The sequence below is a fragment of the Otolemur garnettii genome, unplaced genomic scaffold, assembly GCF_000181295.1.
Source record: "Otolemur garnettii isolate 467f Iridium unplaced genomic scaffold, OtoGar3 scaffold00167, whole genome shotgun sequence".
NCBI classification, from domain to species: Eukaryota; Metazoa; Chordata; class Mammalia; order Primates; family Galagidae; genus Otolemur; species Otolemur garnettii.
In genome coordinates this window covers 1,444,222-1,457,133 of record NW_003852562.1, presented here as the reverse complement: position 1 = coordinate 1,457,133, position 12,912 = coordinate 1,444,222, and the positions used below count along the sequence as shown (strand labels likewise).

At 38.2% G+C, this 12,912-nt stretch overlaps 1 protein-coding gene across 1 annotated transcript in view; it reads left to right on the top strand.

Moving 5' to 3' along the window:
• The first annotated feature begins 2,195 nt into the window (after positions 1 to 2,195).
• NBEA (neurobeachin) overlaps positions 2,196 to 12,912 on the top strand; it is a 719,303-nt gene continuing 708,586 nt past the window's right edge. The window contains exon 1 of the mRNA XM_003800132.3: positions 2,196 to 2,486. Within this exon, the coding sequence (XP_003800180.1) occupies positions 2,196 to 2,486 (291 nt within the window). The remainder of the gene's footprint in view (positions 2,487 to 12,912) is intronic.

Sequence of the window (12,912 nt, the reverse complement as noted above, 5' to 3'; positions counted from 1 at the left end):
TTCAGTCTAGATTTATGTATCTAGAAAAGATATACCATTTTAAATTTATAGATGAAACAGTGCTCCTAAAAGTAGATGATACGCACTTGGGACAGATAAAAATGCTGTGGGTGGATATAAATGTTATAGTTTTCAATTACTGTATATCTCAAATTACACCTGTATGACTTGTATGTTTTATAAATTTCCCATAGTTTCAACTGATCTAGCATTTTATAATTCCATTGCTATTTAATTTAAATGGATATACCACTTATCACTTCTTGGATAAATTTTTGCTTAACTGCTTTCATAATTCAACCAATTTAGTGAAAGTTTAAACAAGCAAACAAAAACAAGAGCTAATCTTAAGCATAGGTTTAAGAGAAACTTTGTTATAGGTTATGGTACTTTGGAATTTTATCATATTCCTATATCCTGGGAGTTAACTTGACCAGCAAGTCTAATTAAATATGAGTAATAATAAACCTGATTATGATGGATTTGTATATTGACTTTTTTTATTTGAACAATTGAAAAAATTGACAATTAAAATGATTTGAATATATCTCAAGATACCTAATATTTATGGTGGCTTGTAATTTATCTTTATTGAAAAGGGCAGACCTCATGAAATATTAAAGTATGTTCTTCCTTTTGGGGGAGAAACCAGCAGTCATGCCTATTTAGTTTTGATTCAATACCAGCAGCAAGATTACTGAGTACATTTTACTTTTAAATATTAAAAGTAATTTTATTTTTGCATCTCTGTTCAGACACAGAAATTTACTTTTCTCACAGATCAAGGATGGCAGTGAGAATCATGCATGTTTTAGATAATTAAAAAAATTCCTCTCAACTGTACGTCCCTATGAAAAGGGAAGCATCATTAATTGGCATCATACGTGGCATTCACACGACCGTCAGAAAGTCTTAAAAGTGTGAGATTTGTCAACCCACCAAAGTAGCCCACGGTGTCGCCCAGTGCAGCCTTTTTAGACTGGGAGGTGAGTTCAAGAGCTGTTTGTTGCTGCGAGCTTGACCCAGGGAGGATCACTGTTTGACACGTTCTATTTTAAGTCGTGCCCGAGTGTGCAGGTGTCAGCCTCTTTCATGGCTGTAGAAAAAGAACCATCACACTCCATCCGTATCCTTCTCCCAACAATGAAGGATCGTACTACCCCGGTGCGTTTGTTCCTGCTTTGCCAGCCACTTTTTCTTTAGGAAATTCCAGGAAGGGCAGGCGGACAGGACTGCGAGGTAGGGCGAAGAGGGGCAGAAAGAGGTCATCTGCCACTCCCCAAGACATACAAGGCACGTGGTACCGGCAGTAGCAGCAGCTGAATGCAACAACGAAGAGGATGAACCTCCTCCTAGCAAAAGGATATTGAAAGGAGGAGGTGGCGGCGAAGGCAATACACGCACACCGTGTCCTTCCCCCTGGGGAGAATGCACCCTCAAGGGAAAAACCACAAGGAAGCCACTACCCGCCCCGCCTCTGCCAGCTTGCCCCAGTGTCTGGCAGCAGTCCCCATGCACCTGCTCACCTGTCTATCCGTTCAGGGTGGCTGGGGGAGGGACTAGGGGTGTCCGGGTGGGTGGGTGGGAAGAGGAGGAGGGCAGGGCAAAAGAGGGGGTGCACCGAGGGCTCCGCCCCCTGAGGCTCTGCGCAGGCGCAGTGGCCGCTACCGCAGGCAGGGGGCGGCAACATGGCGGAGTGAGCGGCGGCGTCGGGGTTTCACAACAACAGTGGCGCTCGTAGCAGCGGCAGTAGCGGCGTCAATAGCGTCGGCCTCAACCTGAGCTCCAGCACCGGCCAGCGCCGCGGCCAGCTGCTTGCGCCGCAGGTTTTTTCGGAGCGGCAGCAGCAGCATCTCCGCGGGGGGCGGGCCAGGCCGGACGGACCGGGAGGGGGAGAGAGAAGAGGCAGCGGCAGCGGCAGCGGCACAGCTGCTGGGCGGGCACTGCCGCTCGCCCGGCAGCGGTTAGCGGTGCCGCCACCACCGGGAATAAGCCTGCGAATCCCCCACCGCCTCCGCCGGGGAGGGCGCCGGAGCGGGCCGGGCTGAGGCGCAGGCGGGAGCGGGCCCGGCGCCGCGGCGCTGGTGGATGCTGGGGCTCCGAGGCGACGGCCGGGGGGCGGGGGCCGAGGCAGGTATAACGGTACCGGCGGAGGCAGCGCCGCTGCTCTTCCCTTCTCCCCAGGAGGGGGGCCAATGGCGAGCGAGAAGCCGGGCCCGGGCCCGGGGCTCGAGCCTCAGCCCGTGGGGCTCATTGCCGTCGGGGCCGGCGGAGGCGGCGGCGGCAGCGGCGGTGGCGGCACAGCGGGCAGCGGGATGGGGGATCTGAGGGGAGCGTCCAGCTCCGGCTCGGTGGTGCTCCCTGCGGGGATGATTAACCCTTCGGTGCCGATCCGCAACATCCGGATGAAATTCGCAGTGTTGATTGGACTCATACAGGTCGGAGAGGTCAGCAACAGGGACATCGTGGAGACGGTGCTCAACCTGGTAAGGGAACAGGCGTGCTCTCCCTTCTGCCTCCCCAGCCCCCACAGCCTCTATCCCCAGCGCCTCGCGCTCCCACCCCTCCACCCTCACGGTCACACACACAGCGTGTCCCTGGGAGCACAGACCTTCCAGCTGGTATTGCCCAGCGGGTGACTTGCCAGTGCGCTGCCAGAGCCACCCCCACCTCTCTCTGGTCCTTTCCTGCCACCTGAGCGCAGTGCCCAACTTAACACTGCCTCTTATCACTTCTCCCGACGAGTAAATCACTCCTGGTCGTGCAGGTTTTTGGCCCCATTTTAGAGTTTAGTTAGAGGATGAGGAGGCCCCTGTTCTCTGGGGTTCTTTCTCCCACACTTAATTGTCAGTGGTGTCGCCCTCCGAAGATGACAGCCTTGCCCCTGGAGCCTAAATTCCCCGGTGCTACTGAAATGTGAGACGCGCATTAGCTTTCAGCTTGAGCAGCTGGGGTGTGATGTTTTCGAGGGAGGAGGAAAATGATGCAGTTTTGCATGTGTCTTTAATTATTCCGAGGCTATGATGGAGAGTGTTGTGGCCACATCTCTCCTCCCCACCTCTTAGGCAGCCTACTGCTCTTTGTAATATCGCCCTGAATATACTGATTCCTTAGTTGTTTTCTGAGCACACAAGGTGTTAAAATGTGAGGGCACCAAATCATACAGGTTGGTTTCTATGGTTGCCTTCAGAAGCATGGCATGTGGATAAAGAGTAAAAGAAAGGTTTTAAACGCAGCCCTAGATTTTGGTTCCTTTCATGATAAGAAAGAGTTACTGCAGAACTGTGTATGACTTAATGTTTTGCGCTATCCACAGAGAAGCTAAGACGCCTTGAAGATGTCAGGGGAAGAAAGGGAAAGAAATGAGGAGAGGAGGATCATAAATTGAGAATAATTAAGAGTAGTTCATTTTTAGTGCTTTGTAAATGGAGTTTTTGATGCAGCAAAGCTTTTTATATAGTTTCCTCTGCAATAACCAGAAGTCATTGACATATTGTAAGGTTGGGTTTTGGAAGGCAAGGCATAAATTGAGAGCAATCAGTTGACTATTGTATTTGGTGTGGAGTCACAGGAATATAAAAATATGCTCGCAATGGGTTTTTATAACCCATGCAGTCTGAGTTTTAAGCAGAGCAATTGTTTTTATTTCATTTATCGGAAAACTGAAAGAAAGCTGCAGCTACGTTAGCGATGTCCTGAGGTTGGGTTAGATAATGTCTACGGTTTATGAACTTATTAAATTCACAGAAAAGTTGAAGCTTTTTTTTTTTCTTTTTGCTAGTTTGTCAAGTTAAAGATGGAAGATTATATGTCTTTATGTATTGGTTGCTGTTTAAATACAAAAACACCTCTTTGTGTTTTTGTACACCCTTCAAATAAATTACCACAAAAACTCAATGTAAGTTTGGGGGAAATGTCACCACATAGATATAACCAAGTTCTTTTTAAAATGCACTACTAGAAATACAGCTGTCTTGAGAGATTTAATTTTAACTGTCTTCGAATAGGAGGTCAGTATTTGCCTTTTTCTTTTCTTCTAAAAGAAAAGAGGTGAATCTCAGAATGTTAGTAAGTTAGCAGGTAATCTATTTCTATACATGTAAAGGAACACATTTTAAGTTTTTCCGGTTATTGTCCAACCAATACCGTTTTTACATTCGCTGATATGAGGCTATTTTAGTTAAGTATTTGTATGCTTACTGAATACATTTTAACCTGATAAGAGGCATTAGAGCTTTCACAACCTGGAAACTGATTTGAATGTATAACCAGTTTGGACTCTGCAGCAGTAGCAATGTATGCTGAATTAGTTCTTAACAGATGGGGTTCTTTAGATATACAGTATACTAAGAAAGGAAGTGAAATATTTCTCTTGAGGTAAAGAAGAAATTTAACTCTTCAGTGCAGTGAAATTCTGGCATGAAGTCTTCATATGCAGATATTACTTTAGGGAACTTTAGCATCAGCTTATAGTCAGTGGAAATAACATAGAAATGGTATATCCCCAAATTCTCTTAAGACCTTGTAACTGCAGTGATTTTTAGAATAAAAAAGTTAGTTTTAAAATTTCTTTGTGTATATTTAAAGAGTGAAATAGATTTTTTAAATGGAAACTTTTGGGGAAAAAATAAATGACAAAAGGAACTATTTATTATTAAGTTGTTAATTACATTGATTGTAGAATATGAATTATTTATTTGAAGTGTAGTATTTCTTGAATTGTAGGTGGAGGGCTATAATTATTACCAGTATACTCATGATGAAAATGCCATGTGAAAATTTAAGCTGATTCTCAGAAATATGTGGAAACCATAGGCATTTAAGAAATAATTATCAAAACTTAATTCTGCATATTTAATAATCAATAATATTTATTTAGGATACTTAGTGACTTGTGAGAAGTTGGAAACCTTTATTATTATCTTGAAAATTAGTTAAAAAATTTTTCAGTTTTAATTTAAACCATTAAATAGAAATGTTAGGTGAAGTAGTGAAATGTTATTCAGGGTGCCCTGTATCACATAGAAGAAAGGAGAAGTATAAAACTTCAGAAGGAAACAAGCAATACTTTTGTTTCAGTTACCTTTGTCAATATATATTTTTTCTTTTTTCTTGTTCATTTTTTTCTTCTTAGTATAATATGAGAATACCAGTACTACATACTTGGATTTTAGGTGCAATTTCCCACATACATGCCTTGTCCAAAGAATTAAAAGTTTTGCAGAGTGAAGTTTAAGCATGTGGTAAAAAATAGGATCTCTTCAACACAGCTGTGGCTGTAATGTTTTTGCTTTTGTTTCCCAAAGGTAAAGATCTATTCCACTATTCAGGTGGATTGTGGGGGTTTGGTGAAGAATCACTGATGTAATGTGAAATAAAATGAATGATTTTAATCATAGGTACAGGTAATGTGTATAATGATATTATGGTTAACTTAAAACATTCAAATGTGGATGGATAGCGTCAGGGAGATGGGTAAATTAGTTTGTGAATAACATTACAATGAGAGTATTGACAAGGATTCTGGTTGTAGCTCTACTAATGAAAAAAACTGGTCCTCACCTAACTTTGGTTTTAGGAGAAATTATTTAATGTGATCGTACAAGTTTATAAAAAAGAGATTTTATGGGTTTTTTCAGTTGTAAGGCAGGAGTGTTGTAATGCTTAATCTATTGCTTCATTTGCAAACACTTAATATATAATAAAGTTTTACTTCCTCAAAGTAAATGCTGTGTATTTATCATGTTATCTTTGTTTATGATGTGAACTTTTTTATCACAGATTTTTAATATAAACATTTTTTTAAAAGATAAAAATAAAGGATTACATTTACTTTATGAAAGAATTCACAGGATTTTTTAATAGCTTTCTTCTGTAGTATAATTATATAATTATGATTCCAGAATTTAATTATTAATTTATAGATTTTTTTTCACAAATTACTGAATTTATGCTTTTTCATGAAAATTTTTCATGGATTTGTAGGTTTTTTGTGAACTACTATGAAATGTATCAATATGTCTTTTACTGTAGGACAGTAAAATGGTATTTCCTCTGATAATTTTATCTTTTTACATTCTGAGTGACATGCTGTTTGCTGTATTGAAAGCATAGCAAGAAACTTTGAGGGGATTTGTGGGCTACTAGGTTTCTTTCTTCTTGGCATATGGATCATGACATTCTTACAAAAAGAGAAATTTTAAGGTTTTTTTTTGTACTTGAATATGATAGTAACTTACTTGGAATTTTTTTTAATTTTCAGCTTTATTTCATTTTAGAGATATTTAGAATTTCACAAACAAAGGTATATTCTGCATTTGAATTAAAATTGTAAAAAAGTTTACAGTTACATCTTAGAATCATAGAAGTACTTAATACTAATAAAACCACATTTATTTGTATTAAAACAATTTCCTACATTTTAATTTATATTGACATGGAAGTCTTTTCATGTTAGTTTCAATTATTTTTTTCTTGTAATTGGCATAAAAAATAAAATTAAGGATGCATATGTAAATACTAGGAGTTTTAATATCTTAAGCAGTTTTGAGATTTTCCATAAAATATTAATTTAGTCATATAATGATACGAAAGTAGCAAGTATCTTATAATCAGTCTATGATAAAATTATATTAATTTTTAATATTTTGTGTCTTGCTGTCAGTTTTGGGCAGTACTGTGCTGTTAATTAAAAGCATCTCAAGTTTGCCTCTTCTGCTATCCTTTTCCCATACTATAAAGTAATTCATTGGGTCTAGCAGACCCAGCCCCCTTTTTGTATCACCCATGTAGCTATATTATCAAAAATTCAGTCACCTGCACTTTTTACCATTTCCTTAAAACATCTTCCCGCGTCAGTTCCGTGGGTTTTCCGTGTTTGTGTGTTTCTCTTCATGCACTGTCCCCATGTCTCTTTTGCCCCACATACTGCTCTCTGCTATTGTGGTTATTTATGTGTGTTTTTCCTTATAGGCTATGAACTCCACAACCACAAGAACTTAACTTAAACTTAATTAAAAAGGACTGATCTTATTTGCTTTTTGTATTTCTAGCTCTTGGATAAGTTAAGTATATTTTGAATATGCAGTACACCATTGTTTAGCAGTAATGATTAGGACCAGTTTCTGAAGTTATGTTCAGCAGTAGGGTTTAGGACCAGAATCCTCAAGTAAATTAGATTCAGATGAATTTAAAGTATTGTTTATTCCTAAAACTAGAAGTGTCTATTGAATATTTATGTTATATATGTAAACGTTACTATATATGTAAATGCTATTTTGAATTAAGATCTGGGAATAAGAAAGAGTCTGATAAAAACTTTTCAATGTATGATCACATATAAGCACATAACAAAATCATGTTGTTAACAAAGTACATAGTTCATTGACTGGAAATTTAAAAAACATTGTTAGCATTTGTCATATTACCAAGAATAGCAGACATCTCTTGTTTGCATCTATCTGGCATACATTTTCCGTTTTTGTAGCAGTACCTCAGTTTTCCTTTGATGAGTTCCCTACTCATCTGGTTTAGGTGGATTAACCCTTTTTGGGTGGCTGAGCATCAACCCAGGTGTGGTTAGAATCATGGTGCTTGTTTCTTGGACAAACATTTAACCCAGTGGAAGCCACAGAGTGGTTCCATGACTTGTGCTGGAACTTTGCCTTGCTGAAGAGGCTGAAAGAGCAGATTCTTAGACTATAGCTGTAGATGCCTGTCTCGGAGTTTGACCAAGTGTGAAGCCAGAAGAGAAAAATAGCTTGATTCTCTTGGAGCACTTAAGAGTTCTCTGTGTCTGTGGTGACTGTCTTCAGTTAAATTCTCTTTTAAAATTTGTGTTTATTGTTATTTGTTTCACATCAGTGTAAGTTGGGTTTTCGTCACTTGTAAACAGAAAGGATTCCGACTAGCATGGACAATTAATAGTATGAAGCATTATAAGAAATTGACCTTAAATGTTGACATGGAGTGCAAAGCAAGGAAGATTTTGCTGTCCCCTAGCAATTCCTCTTAAAGAATTACATACAGAGCAGCTGTTTAAATATTCATCAGTGTTATCTTTGTGCATGGAACTACTGGGGTTGGAATTTTAGGGGTGTTGGAATGTTTTGGCTACTTCTTGGGGCTTGACAATGTCTGTTAAGAAAGCAAAAAACTTTGGTGTAAGGTGGCATACTTCAAAGCAGAAAGGAAAGAAAATACAGTTTTTCCAAATAAGAGAGGCTCTTTCTGCCTGTAGCTGCCATTGATGATAGTATAGAATCATATCTGCACTTTGTTGCTTGAAAAGATTCAACTTTTATCCCATACGAAAGTTGACACGTGTAAGAGGAAAGCACGAGGTAAAGTTTTGTTTTGTAAGCTTCTTCCAAGTACCTCTTGCAGTGTGCTCCATCCACCTGACCAAAATAACAATCCAGTTGTAAAAAGCTTTAAAATAGGAAGCAACCAGGAAACCAGTGATAGAATAGCTGTACCTCCTCACCTAGTTTATTTTTTCACATTCCTTCAAGGAAGATTATTAAGCTGAGGGTTAAGGGGATAGAGTGCTGGGAAGGCCTGTAACTTAAAAGGTGAAACCTATATCTGTTTACTGTGTCCTGACAAGATCTCTTGTTTTGGTTGCTGATTCAACCTGTGGATTGAGGTGTGCTGATCAAAAACTAAGGCTTTAGGGAAGCTGTACTTTCAGGGAAACCTCACGCCCAGTAAACAAAGGCCTGTGTTATTTTTCTTCTATAGCAATGCTAAGGTTAAGCAATATAACTGTCAAAAGGAAAATCTTGTACAGCATGGAGAATAATAGGCAAGTGAGGTCTTCTGACATAGTAGCAATGAGTGCATCCATAATATTGGCTAACCAAGGAATTCCGCTGGTAAAGACAGGGCATTCTTGCTACTTTGACCAGTAATAACATGGTTTATGTTTTGAATTAGTGACTGTGGTTCCTTTTACTTTCTCTGCTCTTCCAGGTGGATTTATTATTGTGTTCTTTTACTATTGTTTGTTAGTTATTAGGAGCATAGTTAAACTTATGTAGCTATATACTGTTAGGTTAGGCGATACCACCAAGAAGGGTATTTTTATCACAGAAATTTCCGACTGGGTGAAGTAACTTGGGTGCAGTAACTTGAGATTGCTGTTGTTTTTGTTTTCACCCCGTGGTGAGGTAGTGTGTGTATTTTGTGTTGTGGCTAACACAATAACATTGTTTAACATGGGTATTTAAATAGTTTTATGTATGGGAGAAATGAGAGTGTAAGACTGATGGTCAGCCAAGGGCTAGAATATTATAGATTCCCATTGGTTGGGCTATCTTGTATCTGTTCTTTCTACTGTTAACAGTTGTAGGTTTTTGATTCTCTTTTGGGGAGTTACCTCTTCTCCATTCTTGATTATTATGATTTGGGGCTTCCCAGGACTCCTTGTAGCTTTCCTGGCCCAGAGAACAATAACAGAATTGGTTATAAAATCTAGTTGCATTTCTGAGACAGCTTGATAACTTCTTTCAATTTTTTTTTAGAGAAAGAAAAAGGTGCTTTCACAGGGGTTGCTAAAAAAAGTGAGAATGTAAGTTGAACTGACTGGCAGTCTGCCACTGTGAAGGCAGAGTCTACTTCAGAATGGAGCTCTCTCAGAGGCCCCTGGAACCAAGAGATAGATTGTCGATGGCACTTTTGGAGCCTGTCCAGTCTGTTGTATCTTCAGACATTTCAGTATACAAGCTAATACATTTCCTGTTTGGGTAGGATTTCTATCTTTTGTACCCCAGCGATCTTTAATATTCTAAAGCAAGATTTTAAGAAACCTTAGATGTTAAGTATTATAGGGCAGACCATAAGAAAAACATTTACTTGTTAAGGGACTTGATACATTTCAAGAAATATAAAAAGTTTACCTTCACTAAATAAGGTAACAGGTATCACAAAAAAGAAGTAATTACAAAGAAATGGCCATTGTTTGCTAGGGCATGCTAAACTAATCTTAAATGCTGCTGATGGACATTGGTACCTAAATAACATTTTACCAGTGTGTATCAGGAACTTTAAAGAGCTTCCTGTCATTAGTTCTTAGTTCCTTAGGTTAAGGAAAAATTACCTTAGGTAGAGACTTACATGTACTTTTATGATGTAATATAATAAGCATCAACCTAAATGCTCAACAGCAGAAAAGAGTTAATTACTTTCTTTTTACATCAATAGTACAAAGTGGCATACAGCCATTAAAACTTTTCCTGCTTGTCTCCTTAGCTAAAGAAGGTACTCTCCCTTAAAAGGTAGATACGCGGCTTGTGCAGGGTAAATGAGTAATATATATAAAGTGCTTGGTACATAACTAACTTAGTAACTGTTGTTAATTTTATTCTTGTCTTGGTCCTGGGGATCTTCTGATCAGAAAAAAATACTGACCTAACTAAAACTGAGCTTATGACCTGTTGGGGAGGAAGTCTGGATCTAAGATACTCTTCTTGGTGAAACATAGGAGATCTGCTTGGTTTTTAACAGTTCTCTGGGTAGTTTTTCCTAAATTTCTTCTTTGAGTGAGGAAGATGGGAACTTAGGGGAAGGAACAGGCATGATCTAACACCAGTTCCTTTGCCAGGAATACCTCCATCACTTCCTTTCCTCACATCCTTAAATTCCATGTGCAGATGTAGGAAGACATTGCTGACCCTAGGCAAATAATACTTCCCTCTGGGGGTATTTACATAAATATTTAGAAGATACTGGGTAACAATTCTATGGGGCATGGTGGAGGAAAACTATTTTGTGATCCGTTTATTTTAGAAAATAACAGCTTATGTTTTAATAGCTGTTAACTGTTTACAGTGCAATTATGTGTTATCTAACAGAATAATCCCCTTCTTAGGTACCATTCATTCCTTCTTTATAGTTGTAGAAACTAAAGCTGCAAGAAATGTGAAGTAGCTTGTGGACAAGGTTATCTAGGAAGTAATTAGTAGCACAGCTAGGACTCAGACCTTCAGATTTGAAAACTAGAGTTCTTTCTCATTACTGAACACATGTAAGTCGTACTTAGAATGATACCAGAGGCAGCTTGTATGAAGAGATGGTATTGGACGGGGAGGACCCAGATAGCTTTAGTGGGTTGATTCTATGGGAGGAAATGTCTCGCATAGAGGACTCAGGAAAAATGAATGCAGGACAGCTTAATGGATTTGTACACAAAAGTGATGTAGTAAGAACTATACTGTTTTTGAGTTTTGGGGAATAATTGGTTATGCAGTATTCTAAATGGCAACTGGCTTTAAACTTTATACCTTTTTACCAGGCAAAATGTGGATGCTGTAGGTATTACTCTAAACCTGAATAGTAGTATACATTAATGTATAAAAAAGTAGATTTGGTGATTTTCTTGTTATGTATTGTGGTTATTAAATGAACCACCACCTGTGTCACATTACTTGAATTAAACAAATGAGTTATAGAAGGAATTATATACTAGGATCTGGGTAATTTTCAGTAATTGTGATTCTTCTTGCTGTTTACTAAAGTAAACATTGATTAATAGCAAATTTAGGGGGAATGCAAATCTAGATATAGTTCTCTTTAGCAAATACTGTTATTTTCTGAGAGAAATAATCTGCCATCTTAAAAATGGTATATGTGATGGTGTGGTTGTGTGTATATATATGTATATATATCCTTGCACACACACATAACATATATGTACATACATACATTTCTACTGTAACTAATTTTTTCCCACATTTAGTAAGGGAATTGGCATTTATAGATTGGATTTGGGTTCATACCTTATGTTTTTAATATCCTTTTTCAACTCCTTTGAAATAACCCGGGATTTATTTTAATATAATAAAAACTATAGGCTGAAGTTAAATGATTTATCTGGAGTTGAACTGCTTAGTTGCAGAAATGAGACTAAAAGCTATATCTTACATTTCTAAGGTTTTTGCTATTTAAAATATGCCATTACCTTTGATGATGATGACAGTGATAGAATCTGTACATGTCTGGCACTGTGTTAAGCATATGACCTGCATAATCTCATTTAAGCATCTCGATCTGGAATTTGAAATCTTTAATGAAATAAAGAGTCATTGTCTTTCTAAGTCAAATGAAGTCTGCTGTCTTTAAAGAGAAGTGATTTCAATTCTAAATGTATAACTGATTATTATAAAATGTCGTAGGATTATTTCACTTAACTTGTGCTAATATTGATAACTTGACCACTCTTTAAAGTCTTTGAATTTAAATTAAGTATTTGAATTATTTTTTAAATCTTAGCAGATGAGTTATCAGTATAGGAATGTTTCTTTTATTATAATATTTTGGTTATTACTTGACAATTATTACATTTCTCAAGTCATCACATTCTTCCATCTTTTGTCTAAAGAATACCTACTGACATTTCACAGTTTAACTCTTGCCCCTATTTAGTTGATGCCTTCCCCTGAAAGCTGCTCCTCCCCACCTGCTCTTCATCACATTCAACACACATCTCAAACTCAGCATGTGCACACTTTACTTCAGTCACAGCCTGCCCTCTGTGCCTGTAGGTTTCATGTCCATGAATCCAACCAATTTCGGATCAAAATAATTTAAAAAAAGGATGGTAGCATTTGTACCGAACATGGATAGACTTTTTATGTTTTCATTATTCCTTAAGCTATACATTGTAACAACTGTTTACCTGCTATTTACATTATTTTAGGTATTACAAGTAATCTAGAGATGATTAAAGTTTTTGGAAGGTTGTGCATAGATTATATGCAAATAATACATGATTTTATAACTTGGAGTAGATCTTCTATGTATTTGGTGTCTGTGAGGGCGGGAGGGTCCTGGAATCAATCCTTTGAGGGTACTGAGGGACTATAGTTTTTGTTTATTTCTCATATAACCCTAGAGACTCTGAATTCCTTGAGG